This window comes from Neoarius graeffei, chromosome 9, assembly GCF_027579695.1.
Source record: "Neoarius graeffei isolate fNeoGra1 chromosome 9, fNeoGra1.pri, whole genome shotgun sequence".
NCBI classification, from domain to species: Eukaryota; Metazoa; Chordata; class Actinopteri; order Siluriformes; family Ariidae; genus Neoarius; species Neoarius graeffei.
Window position 1 is genome coordinate 20238941 of NC_083577.1, and position 20113 is coordinate 20259053.

The 20113-nt window shown below is 41.3% G+C and overlaps 1 protein-coding gene across 1 annotated transcript in view; it reads right to left on the bottom strand.

Annotated features, from left to right (window-relative positions):
- The window catches only part of ranbp2 (RAN binding protein 2), a 110830-nt gene extending 98980 nt beyond the window's left edge, over positions 1–11850 (bottom strand). The window contains exon 1 of the mRNA XM_060929172.1: positions 11668–11850. Within this exon, the coding sequence (XP_060785155.1) occupies positions 11668–11739 (72 nt within the window). The 5' untranslated portion in view covers positions 11740–11850. The remainder of the gene's footprint in view (positions 1–11667) is intronic.
- Positions 11851–20113: the final 8263 nt, after the last annotated feature.

Consider the following 20113-nt stretch of genomic DNA (forward strand, 5'->3'; position numbering starts at 1 on the left):
CATGTTGGACATATTTTGGGTGCTATAGTCATGATAGTAAGTATATTTGCTTTCAATACTCATACACCAAGTTACCAAGTTTTCCAACATACTATTATTTGTTGATATTATATTATGGTGCTCTGTGTTGTTCTCATTTATGTACAACCCCGATTCCAAAAAAGTTGGGACAAAGTACAAATTGTAAATAAAAACGGAATGCAATGATGTGGAAGTTTCAAAATTCCATATTTTATTCAGAATAGAACATAGACGACATATCAAATGTTTAAACTGAGAAAATGTATCATTTAAGGAGAAAAATTAGGTGATTTCAAATTTCATGACAACAACACATCTCAAAAAAGTTGGGACAAGGCCATGTTTACCACTGTGAGACATCCCCTTTTCTCTTTACAACAGTCTGTAAATGTCTGGGGACTGAGGAGACAAGTTGCTCAAGTTTAGGGATAGGAATGTTAACCCATTCTTGTCTAATGTAGGATTCTAGTTGCTCAACTGTCTTAGGTCTTTTTGTCGCATCTCCCGTTTTATGATTCGCCAAATGTTTTCTATGGGTGAAAGATCTGGACTGCAGGCTGGCCAGTTCAGTACCCGGACCCTTCTTCTACGCAGCCATGATGCTGTAATTGATGCAGTATGTGGTTTAGCATTGTCATGTTGGAAAATGCAAGGTCTTCCCTGAAAGAGACGTCGTCTGGACGGGAGCATAAGTTGCTCTAGAACCTGGATATACCTTTCAGCATTGATGGTGTCTTTCCAGATGTGTAAGCTGCCCATGCCACACGCACTAATGCAATCCCATACCATCAGAGATGCAGGCTTCTGAACTGAGCGCCGATAACAACTTGGGCCGTCCTTCTCCTCTTTAGTCCGAATGACACGGCGTCCCTGATTTCCATAAAGAATTTCAAATTTTGATTCGTCTGACCACAGAACAGTTTTCCACTTTGCCACAGTCCATTTTAAATGAGCCTTGGCCCAGAGAAGACATCTGCGCTTCTGGATCATGTTTAGATACGGCTTCTTCTTTGAACTATAGAGTTTTAGCTGGCAATGGCGGATGGCACGGTGAATTGTGTTCACAGATAATGTTCTCTGGAAATATTCCTGAGCCCATTTTGTGATTTCCAATACAGAAGCATGCTTGCATGTGATGCAGTGCCGTCTAAGGGCCCGAAGATCACGGGCACCCAGTATGGTTTTCCAGCCTTGACCCTTACGCACAGAGATTCTTCCAGATTCTCTGAATCTTTTGATGATATTATGCACTGTAGATGATATGTTCAAACTCTTTGCAATTTTACACTGTCGAACTCCTTTCTGATATTGCTCCACTATTTGTCGGTGCAGAATTAGGGGGATTGGTGATCCTCTTCCCATCTTTACTTCTGAGAGCCGCTGCCACTCCAAGATGCTCTTTTTATACCCAGTCATGTTAATGACCTATTGCCAATTGACCTAATGAGTTGCAATTTGGTCCTCCAGCTGTTCCTTTTTGTACCTTTAACTTTTCCAGCCTCTTATGGCCCTTTTCCACTACCCGTTTTCAGCTCACTTCAGCTCGCTTCAGCTCACTTCAGCCCGACACGGCTCGCGTTTCGACTACCAAAAAAACAGCACGACTCGGCTCGCTTCAGCCCTGCTTAGCCCCTAAAACTCGCACCGTTTTGGAGTGGGGCTGAAGCGAGCCAAAGCGAGCCGAGTGAGGCTGGGGGCGTGAGCAGACACTCCCCTGTGCACTGATTGGTGAGGAGGAGTGTCCTCACATGCCCACACACGCCCCGCGAGCACGCTGGGATCTGTAAACACCGCAAACCCGGAAGAAGAAGAATTACGAGAATTTCTGAAGCCTTATGCGCCTCGCCTCATCTATACGCTCTTGCCAGTATCTGTTGGCGTTGTCGGTGACAACAAGCCACAGCACCAAGACCAGCAACACTAACGACTCCATGTCCTCCATGTTTATTGTTTACTATTCGGGTCATGAGACTACCGCTTAAAAGCTCACTGATATCACTGTTTGCGCTGCTTAACGACATCACATGACGTCCACCCACTTTCGCTAACTCCACCCAATGTGTCCACCCACTTCCAGCCAGGACGGTTCAGCGCGGTTGTAGTCGAAATGCAACTCCAACAGCCCCACTCAGCTCGACTCAGCCCGACTCAGCACGGCACGGCTCAGCAGCGTTTGTAGTGGAAAAGCGGCATTATTGCCCCTGTCCCAACTTTGAGATGTGTTGCTGTCATGAAATTTCAAATGAGCCAATATTTGGCATGAAATTTCAAAATGTCTCACTTTCGACATTTGATATGTTGTCTATGTTCTATTGTGAATACAATATCAGTTTTTGAGATTTGTAAATTATTGCATTCCGTTTTTATTTACAATTTGTACTTTGTCCCAACTTTTTTGGAATCGGAGTTGTATTTAACAACAGTATCAAAATACTCGGGTCTTGAAAAAAATGCACATTAGTCATGAACAATGGTAACTACTCTCTTTTGTTTTATTTTTGACAGAAGTAAAATTCATACATGAACAGATTTTGGCGAGTTGATTTTCTGTTTGGCTAGTTACTTTGGAAGGTAACTAGTCCGGCTAGCTGGCGAAAAAAAAAATCTGAATGTCAAGCCCTGCATACACTCACAATCTCTCTCACTCTCTCAATCTCTCTCTCTCGCTCACAATCTCTCTCACAATCTCTCGCGCTCCCTCTATTCTACAATCTCTCCCCCTATTCTACAATCTCTCCCCCTATTCTACAATCTCTCCCTCTATTCTACAATCTCTCCCCCTATTCTACAATCTCTCCCCCTATTCTACAATCTCTCCCCCTATTCTACAATCTCTCCCCCTATTCTACAACCTCTCCCTATTCTACAACCTCTCCCTATTCTACAATCTCTCCCTCTATTCTACAATCTCTCCCTCTATTCTACAATCTCTCCCTCTATTCTACAATCTCTCCCTCTATTCTACAACCTCTCCCTATTCTACAACCTCTCCCTATTCTACAACCTCTCCCTCTATTCTACAACCTCTCCCTCTATTCTACAACCTCTCCCTCTATTCTACAATCTCTCCCTCTATTCTACAATCTCTCCCTATTCTACAATCTCTCCCTCTATTCTACAATCTCTCCCTATTCTACAATCTCTCCCTATTCTACAATCTCTCCCTCTATTCTACAATCTCTCCCTCTATTCTACAATCTCTCCCTATTCTACAATCTCTCCCTCTATTCTACAATCTCTCCCTCTATTCTACAATCTTTCCCTCTATTCTACAATCTCTCCCTCTATTCTACAATCTCCCTCTATTCTACAATCTCTCCCTCTATTCTACAATCTCTCCCTCTATTCTACAACCTCTCCCTATTCTACAACCTCTCCCTCTATTCTACAATTTCTCTCCCTATTCTACAACCTCTCCCTATTCTACAACCTCTCCCTATTCTACAACCTCTCCCTATTCTACAACCTCTCCCTCTATTCTACAACCTCTCCCTCTATTCTACAATCTCTCCCTCTATTCTACAATCTTTCCCTCTATTCTACAATCTCTCCCTCTATTCTACAATCTCCCTCTATTCTACAATCTCTCCCTCTATTCTACAATCTCTCCCTCTATTCTACAACCTCTCCCTATTCTACAACCTCTCCCTCTATTCTACAATTTCTCCCTCTATTCTACAACCTCTCCCTATTCTACAACCTCTCCCTATTCTACAACCTCTCCCTATTCTACAACCTCTCCCTATTCTACAACCTCTCCCTCTATTCTACAACCTCTCCCTCTATTCTACAATCTCTCCTCTATTCTACAATCTCTCCTCTATTCTACAATCTCTCCCTCTATTCTACAACCTCCCTATTCTACAACCTCTCCCTATTCCACAACATCTCCCTCTATTCCACAACATCTCCCTCTATTCCACAACATCTGCCTCTATTCTACAACCTCTCCCTCTATTCTACAATCTCCCTCTATTCTACAATCTCTCCTCTATTCTACAATCTCTCCCTATTCTACAATTTCTCCCTCTATTCTACAACCTCTCCCTCTATTCTACAACCTCTCCCTCTATTCTACAACCTCTCCATCTATTCTACAACCTCTCCATCTACAACCCCGATTCCAAAAAAGTTGGGACAAAGTACAAATTGGAAATAAAAACGGAATGCAATGATGTGGAAGTTTCAAAATTCCATATTTTATTCAGAATAGAACATAGATGACATATCAAAAGTTTAAACTGAGAAAATGTATCATTTAAAGAGAAAAATTAAGTGATTTTAAAATTTCATGACAACAACACATCTCAAAAAAGTTGGGACAAGGCCATGTTTACCACTGTGAGACATCCCCTTTTCTCTTTACAACAGTCTGTAAACGTCTGGGGACTGAGGAGACAAGTTGCTCAAGTTTAGGGATAGGAATGTTAACCCATTCTTGTCTAATGTAGGATTCTAGTTGCTCAACTGTCTTAGGTCTTTTTTGTCGTATCTTCCGTTTTATGATGCGCCAAATGTTTTCTATGGGTGAAAGATCTGGACTGCAGGCTGGCCAGTTCAGTACCCGGACCCTTCTTCTACGCAGCCATGATGCTGTAATTGATGCAGTATGTGGTTTGGCATTGTGATGTTGGAAAATGCAAGGTCTTCCCTGAAAGAGACGTCGTCTGGATGGGAGCATATGTTGCTCTAGAACCTGGATATACCTTTCAGCATTGATGGTGTCTTTCCAGATGTGTAGGCTGCCCATGCCACACACACTAATGCAACCCCATACCATCAGAGACGCAGGCTTCTGAACTGAGCGCTGATAACAACTTGGGTCGTCCTTCTCCTCTTTAGTCCGAATGACACGGCATCCCTGATTTCCATAAAGAACTTCAAATTTTGATTCGTCTGACCACAGAACAGTTTTCCACTTTGCCACAGTCCATTTTAAATGAGCCTTGGCCCAGAGAAGACGTCTGCGCTTCTGGATCATGTTTAGATACGACTGCTTCTTTGAACTATAGAGTTTTAGCTGGCAACGGCGGATGGCACGGTGAATTGTGTTCACAGATAATGTTCTCTGCAAATATTCCTGAGCCCATTTTGTGATTTCCAATACAGAAGCATGCCTGTATGTGATGCAGTGTCGTCTAAGGGCCCGAAGATCACGGGCACCCAGTATGGTTTTCCGGCCTTGACCCTTACGCACAGAGATTCTTCCAGATTCTCTGAATCTTTTGGTGATATTATGCACTGTAGATGATGATATGTTCAAACTCTTTGCAATTTTACACTGTCGAACTCCTTTCTGATATTGCTCCACTATTTGTCGGCGCAGAATTAGGGGGATTGGTGATCCTCTTCCCATCTTTACTTCTGAGGCCACTGCCACTCCAAGATGCTCTTTTTATACCCAGTCATGTTAATGACCTATTGCCAATTGACCTAATGAGTTGCAGTTTGGTCCTCCAGCTGTTCCTTTTTTGTACCTTTAATTTTTCCAGCCTCTTATCGCCCCTGTCCCAACTTTTTTGAGATGCGTTGCTGTCATTAAATTTCAAATGAGCCAATATTTGGCATGAAATTTCAAAATGTCTCACTTTCGACATTTGATATGTTGTCTATGTTCTATTGTGAATACAATATCAGTTTTTGAGATTTGTAAATTACTGCATTCCGTTTTTATTTACAATTTGTAATTTGTCCCAACTTTTTTGGAATCGGGGTTGTATTCTACAACCTCTCCATCTATTCTACAACCTCTCCATCTATTCTACAACCTCTCCTCTATTCTACAATCTCTCTATTCTACAATCTCCCTCCATTCTACAATCTCCATTCTACAATCTCCATTCTACAATCTCCATTCTACAATCTCTCCCTATTCTACAACCTCTCCCTATTCTACAACCTCTATTCTACAACCTCTATTCTACAATCTCTCCCTATTCTACAACCTCTCCCTATTCTACAACCTCTATTCTACAACCTCTATTCTACAACCTCTATTCTACAACCTCTATTCTACAACCTCTATTCTACAACCTCTATTCTACAACCTCTCTCCCTATTCTACAATCTCTCCCTCTATTCTACAACATCTCCCTCTATTCTACAACCTCTCCTCTATTCTACAACCTCTCCTCTATTCTACAACCTCTATTCTACAACCTCTATTCTACAACCTCTCCCTATTCTACAACCTCTCCCTATTCTACAACCTCTCCCTATTCTACAACCTCTCCCTATTCTACAACCTCTCCCTCTATTCTACAATCTCTCCCTCTATTCTACAATCTCTCCCACTTCTACAACCGCTCCCTCTTCTACAACCTCTCCCTATTCTACAACCTCTCCCTATTCTACAACCTCTCCCTATTCTACAATCTCTCCCTCTATTCTACAATCTCCCTCTATTCTACAATCTCTCCCTCTTCTACAATCTCTCCCTATTCTACAATCTCTCCCTATTCTACAATCTCTATTCTACAATCTCTATTCTACAATCTCTATTCTACAATCTCTATTCTACAACCTCTCCCTCTATTCTACAATCTCTCCCTATTCTACAATCTCTCCCTATTCTACAATCTCTCCCTATTCTACAACCTCTATTCTACAACCTCTCCCTATTCTACAACCTCTCCCTATTCTACAATCTCTCCCTATTCTACAATCTCTCCCTATTCTACAATCTCTCCCTATTCTACAATCTCTATTCTACAATCTCTATTCTACAATCTCTATTCTACAATCTCTATTCTACAATCTCTATTCTACAATCTCTATTCTACAATCTCTATTCTACAATCCCTATTCTACAATCACTCTATTCTACAATCACTCTATTCTACAATCACTCTATTCTACAATCACTCTATTCTACAATCACTCTATTCTACAATCACTCTATTCTACAATCACTATTCTACAATCACTCTATTCTACAATCTCTCCCTCTATTCTACAATCTCTCCCTCTATTCTACAATCTCTCCCTCTATTCTACAATCTCTCCCTCTATTCTACAATCTCTCCCTCTATTCTACAATCTCTCTATTCTAAAATCCTTCTCTATTCTACAATCTCTCCCTATTCTACAATCTCTCCCTATTCTACAATCTCTCCCTATTCTACAATCTCTCCCTATTCTACAATCTCTCCCTATTCTACAATCTCTCCCTATTCTACAATCTCTATTCTACAATCTCTCCCTCTTCTACAATCTCTCCCTCTATTCTACAATCTCTCTATTCTAAAATCCTTCCCTATTCTACAATCTCTCCCTATTCTACAATCTCTCCCTATTCTACAATCTCTCCCTATTCTACAATCTCTCCCTATTCTACAATCTCTCCCTATTCTACAATCTCTCCCTATTCTACAATCTCTATTCTACAATCTCTCCCTCTTCTACAATCTCTCCCTCTATTCTACAATCTCTCTATTCTAAAATCTCTCCCTATTCTACAATCTCTCCCTATTCTACAATCTCTCCCTATTCTACAATCTCTCCCTATTCTACAATCTCTCCCTATTCTACAATCTCTCCCTATTCTACAATCTCTATTCTACAATCTCTCCCTCTTCTACAATCTCTCCCTCTATTCTACAATCTCTCTCTATTCTAAAATCCTTCTCTATTCTACAATCTCTATTCTACAATCTCTATTCTACAATCTCTATTCTACAATCTCTATTCTACAATCTCTCCCACTATTCTAAAATCCTTCTCTATTCTACAATCTCTCCCTCTATTCTACAATCTCTCCCTATTCTACAATCACTCTATTCTACAATCTCTATTCTACAACCTCTATTCTACAACCTCTCCCTATTCTACAACCTCTCCCTATTCTACAACCTCTCCCTATTCTACAACCTCTCCCTATTCTACAACCTCTCCCTATTCTACAATCTCTATTCTACAATCTCTCCCTCTATTCTACAATCTCTCCCTATTCTACAATCTCTCCCTCTATTCTACAATCTCTCCCTCTATTCTACAATCTCTCCCTCTATTCTACAATCTCTCCCTCTATTCTACAATCTCTCCCTCTATTCTACAATCTCTCCCTCTATTCTACAATCTCTCCCTCTATTCTAAAATCCTTCTCTATTCTACAATCTCTCCCTATTCTACAATCTCTCCCTATTCTACAATCTCTCCCTATTCTACAATCTCTATTCTACAATCTCTATTCTACAATCTCTATTCTACAATCTCTATTCTACAATCTCTCTCTATTCTAAAATCCTTCTCTATTCTACAATCTCTCCCACTATTCTAAAATCCTTCTCTATTCTACAATCTCTCCCTCTATTCTACAATCTCTCCCTATTCTACAATCACTCTATTCTACAATCACTCTATTCTACAATCACTCTATTCTACAATCACTCTATTCTACAATCACTCTATTCTACAATCACTCTATTCTACAATCTCTATTCTACAATCTCTATTCTACAATCTCTATTCTACAATCTCTCTCTATTCTACAATCTCTCCCTCTATTCTACAATCTCTCCCTCTATTCTACAATCTCTCCCTCTATTCTACAATCTCTCTATTCTAAAATCCTTCTCTATTCTACAATCTCTCCCTATTCTACAATCTCTCCCTATTCTACAATCTCTATTCTACAATCTCTATTCTACAATCTCTATTCTACAATCTCTATTCTACAATCTCTCTCTATTCTAAAATCCTTCTCTATTCTACAATCTCTCCCACTATTCTAAAATCCTTCTCTATTCTACAATCTCTCCCTATTCTACAATCTCTCCCTATTCTAAAATCCTTCTCTATTCTACAATCTCTCCCTCTATTCTACAATCTCCCTCTATTCTACAATCTCTCCCTCTATTCTACAATCTCTCTCTATTCTAAAATCCTTCTCTATTCTACAATCTCTCCCTCTATTCTACAATCTCTCTATTCTACAATCTCTCTCTATTCTACAATCTCTCCCTCTATTCTACAATCTCTCCCTCTATTCTACAATCTCTCCCTCTATTCTACAATCTCTCCCTCTATTCTACAATCTCCCTCTATTCTACAATCTCCCTCTATTCTACAATCTCTCCTCTATTCTACAATCTCTCCCTCTATTCTACAATCTCTCCCTCTATTCTAAAATCCTTCTCTATTCTACAATCTCCCTCTATTCTACAATCTCCCTCTATTCTACAATCTCTCCCTCTATTCTACAATCTCTCCCTCTATTCTACAATATCTCCCTCTATTCTACAATCTCTCCCTCTATTCTACAATCTCTCCCTCTATTCTACAATCTCCCTCTATTCTACAATCTCCCTCTATTCTACAATCTCTCCCTCTATTCTACAATCACTCCCTATTCTACAATCTCTCCCTCTATTCTACAATCTCTCCCTCTATTCTACAATCTCTCCCTCTATTCTACAATCTCTCCCTCTATTCTACAATCTCTCCCTCTATTCTACAATCTCTCCCTCTATTCTACAATCTCTCCCACTATTCTACAATCTCTCTCTATTCTAAAATCCTTCTCTATTCTACAATCTCTCCCACTATTCTAAAATCCTTCTCTATTCTACAATCTCTCCCTATTCTACAATCTCTCCCTATTCTAAAATCCTTCTCTATTCTACAATCTCTCCCTCTATTCTACAATCTCTCCCTCTATTCTACAATTTCTCTCTATTCTAAAATCCTTCTCTATTCTACAATCTCTCTCTATTCTACAATCTCTCTCTATTCTACAATCTCTCTCTATTCTACAATCTCTCTCTATTCTACAATCTCTCTCTATTCTACAATCTCTCCCTCTATTCTACAATCTCTCCCTCTATTCTACAATCTCTCCCTCTATTCTACAATCTCTCCCTCTATTCTACAATCTCTCCCTATTCTACAATCTCTCTCTATTCTACAATCTCTCTCTATTCTACAATCTCTCTCTATTCTACAATCTCTCTCTATTCTACAATCTCTCTCTATTCTACAATCTCTCCCTCTATTCTACAATCCTTCTCTATTCTACAATCTCTCCCTATTCTACAATCTCTCCCTCTATTCTACAATCTCTCCCTCTATTCTACAATCTCTCCCTCTATTCTAAAATCCTTCTCTAGTCTACAATCTCTCCCTATTCTAAAATCCTTCTCTATTCTACAATCTCTCCCTCTATTCTGCAATATCTCCCTCTATTCTACAATCTCTCCCTCTATTCTACAATCTCCCTCTATTCTGCAATCTCCCTCTATTCTACAATATCTCCCTCTATTCTACAATATCTCCCTCTATTCTACAACATCTCCCTCTATTCTACAACATCTCCCTCTATTCTACAACATCTCCCTCTATTCTACAACATCTCCCTCTATTCTACAACATCTCCCTCTATTCTACAACCTCTCCCTCTATTCTGCAATCTCTCCCTCTATTCTGCAATATCTCCCTCTATTCTACAATCTCTCCCTCTATTCTACAATCTCCCTCTATTCTGCAATCTCCCTCTATTCTGCAATATCTCCCTCTATTCTGCAATCTCTCTCTATTCTACAATCTCTCCCTCTATTCTACAATCTCTCCCTCTATTCTACAATCCTTCTCTATTCTACAATCTCTCCCTATTCTAAAATCTCTCCCTCTATTCTACAATCTCTCCCTCTATTCTAAAATCCTTCTCTATTCTACAATCTCTCCCTATTCTAAAATCCTTCTCTATTCTACAATCTCTCCCTCTATGCTGCAATATCTCCCTCTATTCTACAATCTCTCCCTCTATTCTACAATCTCCCTCTATTCTGCAATCTCCCTCTATTCTGCAATCTCCCTCTATTCTGCAATCTCTCCCTCTATTCTGCAATCTCTCCCTCTATTCTACAATCTCTCCCTCTATTCTACAATCCTTCTCTATTCTACAATCTCTCCCTATTCTAAAATCCTTCTCTATTCTACAATCTCTCCCTCTATTCTGCAATATCTCCCTCTATTCTACAATCTCTCCCTCTATTCTACAATCTCTCCCTCTATTCTACAATCTCTCCCTCTATTCTGCAATCTCTCCCTATTCTACAATCTCTCCCTATTCTGCAATCTCTCCCTATTCTGCAATCTCTCCCTATTCTGCAATCTCTACCTCTATTCTACAATCTCTCCTTCTATTCTGCAATCTCTCCCTCTTTTCTGCAATCTCTCCCTCTATTCTACAATCTCTCCCTATTCTGCAATCTCTCCCTCTATTCTACAATCTCTCCCTATCTCTCTCTCTCACACACACACACCACCTAAATCAAAGCTGTGTAAAGTGTGATGGAAATGAGCGCAGTCTCGAGTTACACTAATGGTTCTACTGATTACTGATGTGAAAATCTCATTGAAAGTAAACAGTACACACACATTCACACTGATAAACTCCCTGTGTGCTACACACGCGCTTCATTTCACATTCACACACCCCAGTGTGAGCGGTAAGCTGTGTGTCGGTCATTAATAAATATCTGATGTATTGTATATAAAACAGCTCAGTGACTGTTTCTCCAGTTTATCGGTTCACTTAGTTCAGTTGCTTCTCTCTCTCACACACACCACAGCGGCCTACTCAGGCTAAACACTTAGCATGCTGGCTAACCGGACGAGCTCGCGCGTTGTCAGCCCGGTATGGCGTACCTCTTTTTGAGACGGAGAGAGACTCTCTACTGAAGAAATGTAGCGTTCAACGTCCGCCTTACTTCGCCTCATGGCTGCGAAAGAAGGGCCACCGTGTTCCAAGCTTCTGCTATCCTCAATTCAGCACTTATTCCACAATTTACCACCAACTTCTACATTTACCTCAGGCGGACGACGCGAGAGTGACGTTCTCGCGAGATGTGGAGGACCATAACACGCTCTCTGATTGGCTGGATTGAAAATCTTGTCAAAACAGTTTGGGTGTGTTCACATTCAGCTGCGCTTCCGACTTCACTGCGCACACGCGTCCAGACAGGAGTGAGAACGGCATTCGGTAGAGTTAACACCTCCGCCAGGCCAGCCACATATTATCAACAGCAACATCAAAATCAATTCACCTGAACCTAGGATAATATTAAAGCTGTGCACTAAATTTCATCAAAATCTCTTTACTACTTTTTGAGTTATGTTGTGTTATGCAGTGAGGTGTGCAGCTGGAACAACTGAATGGTTCAAGCTGAAGGTGGGACTCCATCAAGGATCTGCTTTGCGTCCTTTTTTGTTTGCCATAGTGATGGATAGCTTGACGTACGAAGTGAGGCAAGAGTCACCATGGAACATGATGTTTGTGGATGATATTGTGATATGTGGTGAAAGTAGAAAGTTGGGTTTGGAGAGATGGAGGTATGCATTAGTGGTGTGTCGTTCACGAATGAACCGTTCTTTTTGAACGAGTCTTCGAAGTGAACGACTAGAACTAGTTCGTGCTGCCTCTCGTTCTCGGTCGTTCACGAATCAGCAGGATCTGCTCGCTGGCAGCAGGGCAGTCGCTGAATCTCGGTCGTTGGCGAATCAGCAGGATCTGTTCAGTAGCAGAAGGGCATCCAACTTGCATTTTGATCTGTGCAGAGCAGCGCCACTTTACTTCTTTAAGGGCTATCTGAGCCCTATTATCAGAGCGTTGACACATGCCAGGTCTTAATGGCCCTTTTCCACTACCCTTTTTCAGCTCACTTCAGCCCGACACGGCTTGCGTTTCGACTACCAAAAACCAGCACGACTCAGCTCGCTTCAGCCCTGCTTAGCCCCTAAAACTCGCACCGTTTTGGAGTGGGGCTGAAGCGAGCCAAGCCGTGCTGAGTGAGGCTGGGGGCGTGAGCAGACACTCCCCTGTGCACTGATTGGTGAGGAGGAGTGTCCTCACATGCCCACACACGCCCCGCGAGCGTGCTGGGATCTGTAAACACCGCAAACCCGGAAGGAGAAGAATTACGAATTACGAGAATTTCTGAAGCTTTATGCGCCTCGCCTCATCTATACGCTCTTGCCAGTATCTGTCTGCATTGTCAGTGACAACAAGCCACAGCACCAAGACCAGCACCACTAACGACTCCATGTCCTCCATGTTTATTGTTTACTATTCGGGTCGTGAGACTACCGCTTAAAAGCTCACTGATGTCACTGTTTGCGCTGCTTAACGACATCACCTGACGTCCACCCACTTTCGCTAACTCCACCCAATGTATCCACCCACTTCCAGCCAGCACGGTTCAGCGCAGTTGTAGTCGAAATGCAACTCCAACAGCCGCACTCATCCCGACTCAGCACGGCACGGCTCAGCCCGACTCAGCCGCGTTTGTAGTGGAAAAGCGGCATTAGTTTACAATTTAGAGCTCTCACTCAGCAATACATTTCAGTTCACAGTGAACGAGCTCAGCAGTTCGCGAACGAACGAACAGCCAGCAGCCAGCCTGCCTGCTGCCATACTGGGCTGGGCGCATAGCAACGGTTTCCATGACTGTGATAAACAATGAAGAACGTGGCTCTGGAGATCGCGGCATACTGTGTTCGTTTTTTTAATGTTAATGCAATTTGTAATAAAGTGGTTTGTTCTTTGTAATGAGCGTTGTTGTTGAATATGACCAAAATGGGTGTTACTTAATGGGTTTGAACAACTGCATGAAACAGTCTGCATCTATCGTAGTTGGCTTTACTTTATTTCCCTTGCCTACTGGGAGATACCATTATCAGAAAGTTCGCACCACTATGGGGGCGGGGGGCATGCATGTCTATTACAATTTCATAATAATACTTAAAAAAGAGAGAATAAAATACAGCGGGCTGCCACTACTTATTTATTCAGAACTAGCATTTGTATTCATTTTTTCAGCAACACCACCACCTCTCTCGTTGTTGACAGAGTAGTACACAATTGACTGGTCATTGTAAATTGTGAGTTTTAAAATTGAGACCAGTTCAAGAAGAAACAATGCAAACAATGTAGGCAGTACGAATACATATAAAAATTACAAGAACTTTATTTACCTTTTCAGATTAACTTTACAGTGACTTGATTTATCACAACTTTTACCATCACGATAAGTCCCCCCCTCACCCCGGCTGGGACGAGAGTTGAATATTCCGTTGGTCTTTAACATGAACTTGGGTGCGGATGGGGTGGGGGGTGCATGTTATTCTCTGAAATGAGTGTTGCTGTTAAATAAGCTTTTTTTTTTTTTTTTGCTTAATGGGTTTGAGAGAACAACTGCATAGCCGGCAGACCATGGCTCTACTAAAATAAATATAAAAACAGCTTTATTCTCATCTACATTTAATTAACTTTCAGAGCTTTGTTTATGTAGTCTTTTTCAGATAATGCTAGGATAATGTTTTTCTTCCATCTTTTTCTCAAGCACATTGTAATGTATGAAAATCTATTGTGGATGGCACCTCTGCCGCCTCTCGTTCACTCAAGATGAACTAAACTTCGGACGACAGCCATTGTTGTGCCGCTTTGGTGTGACGTCATCAAAATGAACGAGTGAACGAACTGAACGAACGAATTTCTTTGCTGAACTGACCGACATGAACGAACTGGCGGAAATGAATCGCCATGTCCCACCAATAGTATGCACTGGAATGAAGGTGAACAGGAGCAAAACAGAATACATGTGCATCAGTGAGAATGGGGATGAGAGTGTAGTGAAGATGCAAGGAGTAGACGTAAAGAAAGTTGGTGAATTCAAGTACAGACATCACGAGCATCTTAGAATGTGCGCATATGACGGAGGGAGCGCGAGAGAGACTGCGTGTGTGCCTGTTCATGTAGCACATGCTAGACAAAGAGCATCCTGATTGGTTTACTCAGCAAAATAAGCCAATCAGCTTTCGGTGTGGGCGGGCTTTTATCTCTTTTCTAGAGGACCGAAGTGCAGCCTACAGAGGTTTTCGACCCACGTGACCGTTGCCATGTCAACAAGTAGCCGGCGCCATTTTGACGGTCACAAATATGGCGACTACCGGTAGTGATACACTGTTGATCATGACGAAGTCTCATTGTCGAGTATTTTATCCGGCCTAGATGACGCGAGTAAGAAGTGATAAAACCAGAAAATCAATGATGCTGGTGTACGTGATCCGTACACGTTACCAGGCTATCTTTTTCTGGCTTTGCAGCGCGGGTGATCTTCCTGACCTGCAGTCAGGCGTGTGGGAAATACCAGGGAAAAAACATAAAAGAAAAAGGAGCGAGATGCAGAAAACACCTTCACTATCCAGCGATGTAGGGCATTTACAGGGCGAGCAGAGGGAGAGGTATTTGCAAAAATTGAGGTTAGCAGGCTTAGAGAACGACGTTTACCTGCTTCCACCAGGATTGTTCACTGACGTACGGAAGTACACCAAGCCCTCGTCTTTACCTGACTTCGGCCCACATGATCTGTATACTTATGTCGTTAAAAACCAGGCTGGGTAACATGCCTACATCAGCGGGTCGTCCCTAGCCTGGCTAACGCGACTTCAAAGCTCTCCGAGCATTTGGTCTGGCCAAGCTATTAAGCCAAACCGTTTCCCAGAGCCCGTGGTTGACCTGCCTCCCTGAAATGCCTCAGTTTGCTACTGGTCGAAGCCAGAAAAGGCTGTGACGAAGCTTAAACCAATCACATCACTCTTTCCTCTGACGTATGTGACGCGACGGGGCTAACTGGTAGATTAAACTCTTACCGAAGCCGGTCGGGAGCAAGGCTAAAACGTCCTTCCTTTCAATAAATACCTCCAGGGCTGCTCTTTGCTCCGTTTTCCATGAGAACTTCCCGTTGAATGCTTTCAATACAGCATCTACCGCTGTGTTAAAGGCTTGCTGCTGCTCCATGTTCGTGATGTGAATGAAGCGCTTCCGGCATAGATTCTGTAAACAATCTATGGCTTCCGGTCGCAGTTCTACTACGTCACTGCCTTGAACACGCCTCTACCCAGGGCCGTTGGAGATGCTCAAAGTTGATTGGTTCCCGATTTTTCGGGAGCTTGGAAATGCTGTAGATAGCCTGCCTGGCCAGACTAAGCTCGGAACAGGCCCTCGTGTTGCGTCACGCTTAGGATGGGCGGGCCCAGGCTAGGTTGTCCCTGGAGCCGGTGGTCGCCATGTTATTACAGCTAAGGTTTGTTCACATTTTCATTTACTTTTGGTCCTCAGGATAAACAAAATGTTATTAAATGTCATTGAAATAACTTCTTAGTCTGTTGAGACATGGCCCGTTATAAATTTGCTGTTACCAGGCAATGACCAAGAACTGTATTATTAGGGTCGGTGTCTGTGTTGTAGCAGTGCACTAGCAGCTAGCTGTTAGCACTAGCTAACAATCTCTAGCTAATGTCAACAACATCATAGCTGGTATGTTCATCTCATCTCATTATCTCTAGCCGCTTTATCCTTCTACAGGGTCGCAGGCAAGCTGGAGCCTATCCCAGCTGACTACGGGCGAAAGGCGGGGTACACCCTGGACAAGTCGGGCCGCATTACAGAAAGTTCCTAACTTGAGAATCTCATCTTATCTGTCTAGTTCCCGTGGCAACGGCACTTTAGGATCATATTTAGGAAAAGGCTATTACAGAACAGCCGTTCCTAACTCTGTTGTCCTATCCTATCTCAAGTTAAGAAAAGTGTATTACAGAAGCATCCTAACTTCTAAAAAAACTAAAAAATTCTTAAATACCCGTCCTAACTTTAGGATATCCCCACCGCTGTCCTAACTGTCATTTTTACTGTATAAATCAGCTAGTAGTCTACTATTAGACAGAATGGCAGGTATTTTGCTTTTGAGGCGACAACAACAACGTAACCGGAATTTGTTTATTGAAAGGCAGTTGGTAGACCAAAACGACGTTTTAAGGTTTGATGACAAAACTTTGATAAATCGCTACCGGTTACCCCGGGCCATGATCATACAGTTAGCTGATAAACTGCGGCCAGATTTAGAGAGGCCGACTCGTCAACATGGGGCTCTCCCGGTTATACTGCAGCTAACAAATGCGCTATCCTCTGCCATTCCCTTTCCTTAGATTCTTTAGTTAACGAAGAACTAAATCTCCCGAACAATATATCCTTGGACCCCTCCACTAACGCTACTAACGTTTCAATTTCATCCGGTTTAAAATTTAAAGCCCGTCGTTGTTTGTCCATACTGTTTACGTCTCTTGCTGTCTCGTGTCAAGTCGTCACTTGTAGCAGGGTATTGTTTCTGTTGTAGCAGCTAGCCAGAGATCACTGGACGTTACTTCACGAGACACAGTGTAGCTTTCGTTGCTAGGTAACAGACATTAAAGGCGATCATAGATGTTTCAATCGGTTATTTAGGAATCCTAACTCGAGATAAGATAAGAATCCTAAATGAAGTTAGGATTTGCTTCTGTAATACCAAACTGAAAAGAATCCTATCTCACAGCTGTCCCATCTTAACTTTTGACTTAAGATAGGAACTTTCTGTAATGCCGTCCCAGGTCATCACAGGGCTGACACACATAGACACAGACAACGATTCACACTCACATTCACACCTACGGTCAATTTAGAGTCACCAGTTAACCTAACCTGCATGTCTTTGGACTGTGGGGGAAACCGGAGCACCCGGAGGAAACCCACGCGGACAACATGCAAACTCCACACAGAAAGGCCCTCGCCGGCCCCGGGGCTCGAACCCAGGACCTTCTTGCTGTGAGGCGACAGCGCTAACCACTACACCACCGTGCCGCCCCAGCTGGTATGTTACTGTAGCAATGTTTACGTTCAGTCATTTGGATGACTGTTAAAGCCTTTCAGTCTCAAGTTTTTCCTTTACTGTATTTACTAGTTTACTGAGCTAGCGCGCTAGCTCGGGCAGGCTGGGAGCTAGCGCGCTAGCTCGGGCAGGCTGGGAGCGAGCGCGCTAGCTCGGGCAGGCTGGGAGCGAGCGCGCTAGCTCAGTAAACTAGTAAATACAGTAAAGGAAAAACTTGAGACTGAAAGGTTTTAACAGTCATCCAAATGACTGAACGTAAACATTGCTACAGTAACATACTAGCTACTGTTGTTGACATTAGCTAGCTTGACCTTCAAAATGGCGGACACCGGGGCGTCACGTCACCTGTGACGTCACGTCGAAATCCTCTACAGGATCGTCATGGAAGACTCGCCGGGTTCCCGCGGGTCCTTAAAAAGTCTTAAATACAACTTGGTTTTCAAGGCCTAAAAACGTCTTAAATTGTTTGGAATGACTGGAATTTTCGAAAGGGAGGTATTAAATTTAATATTGGACCGAACGAGTGAAATGTCTCCATCCGGTTTGGGGTATTTTTTTTAACCGTAATTTTAAAAGTGACCAGCGTACCTTTTGGGGGCAGCATTGGTTCTGTGCATTCCGGAGATGAAGAACGAACGTTAGGAGGCTACTGGAGGCGGTGTGGTGGGTGTGAAGAGTGAGAGATGCGCGGGTAGCTTACGCGGGCGCTAGAAAGCGTTGATAATTATGGGAAGATGTCTGTTTAACGACAAGTGGTTGGGGGATGATAAATACCCCCAAAATAAGGAGAAGAATCGTTTGCGATAAAAAGCGCTGGATCGCACAAATGTGTTTAAAGAGGGTAACGCAGCGCTGGGGACACGCCCACTGGGAAACTGGCTTTTCATGGACACAAGGCGCGCGCGCGTGTTAGAGGTCAAGCGCTCCGGAGTGAAACGCAGGGGGGTTCGCGCATGCGCGCAAGAGTCAGGTGGAAAATGGGGCTTATAGGAAATAATAATAATGATGATTAGCATCATTTTTTTACATAATTAACATTGTTTATTGTAGTAAGTTTAATATAAATATATAAACAACCTTTATTTCAAAACTCAATTAAAAAGAACTCCAGAAAATACAATAATTCTAAATATAGTACAAATATAAATAATTTGTACAAAAAGTTTAATTACTTATCGTCTACAACAGTGTTTTTAATATAATAATAAGAATAATATTCACAACCACTAATAATAATTAGTTGTAATAGTAATTATTATTGATTATTAATCATTACTACTTATGAATTAGTGATTAATAAGTACTAGGGATTATTAAATGTTATAAAATTAAGTTATTAAAAATTATTACAAATTATTAAAAATTAGTAATTGGTAGAATACAAACAAATGCTCATGGATTATAGATAATTTTTTTTTTAAATAGTGAACATTGATATAAAATAACTGTACTACTACTACTACTACTAATAATAATAATAATAAACAATAATACTACTAGTAATACTTGTTGTTAGTTATTATTATCAGTTCAATTGTTATATCAATGTTCACTATTAAAAACAAATTATTATCTATAATCCATGAATAGTTTGTATCACTACTACTACTAATAATAATTACTACTTTTTTTAATAATAATTTTAACTAATCTTATAACTCAATTTTATAGCATTTTTATAATCACTACTTATTATTTATTAGTATAATTTAGTAGTTGATAATAATTACTACTTATTATTAAATTACATTTTGATAATCACTGCTTATTAAGTAGTAATTAATAATACTGAATTATAATTGCTACTCAATTAATTAATATAGCTAATAAGTAGTGATTATTAAAATGTTATCAAATTGAGTTAATTTTTAAAATTATTATTAAAAAAGTAGTTATTATTACAACCCCGATTACAAAAAAGTTGGGACAAAGTACAAATTGTAAATAAAAACGGAATGCAATAATGTGGAAGTTTCAAAATTCCATATTTTATTCAGAATAGAACATAGATGACATATCAAATGTTTAAACTGAGAAAATGTATCATTTAAAGAGAAAAAATAGGTGATTTTAAATTTCATGACAACACCACATCTCAAAAAAGTTGGGACAAGGCCATGTTTACCACTGTGAGACATCCCCTTTTCTCTTTACAACAGTCTGCAAACCACTGGCGGCTCGTTAATGGGGGCGATTTGGGCGACGCACTCCCAAACAGGGAGGAAGATTTTTTTTTTTATCTACTCCTACTACCAACAGTAATGTCATTGTCCAATCAGGCTAAGGTCGCGCCTGGTGTAGCCACGCCCTTTTGGGGCGATTTCTGTCAGGTTCAGATTTGCCCCCAAATCTCCCATTGACAGTAATGGTACGTACGTACGTTAAGAGGCCCT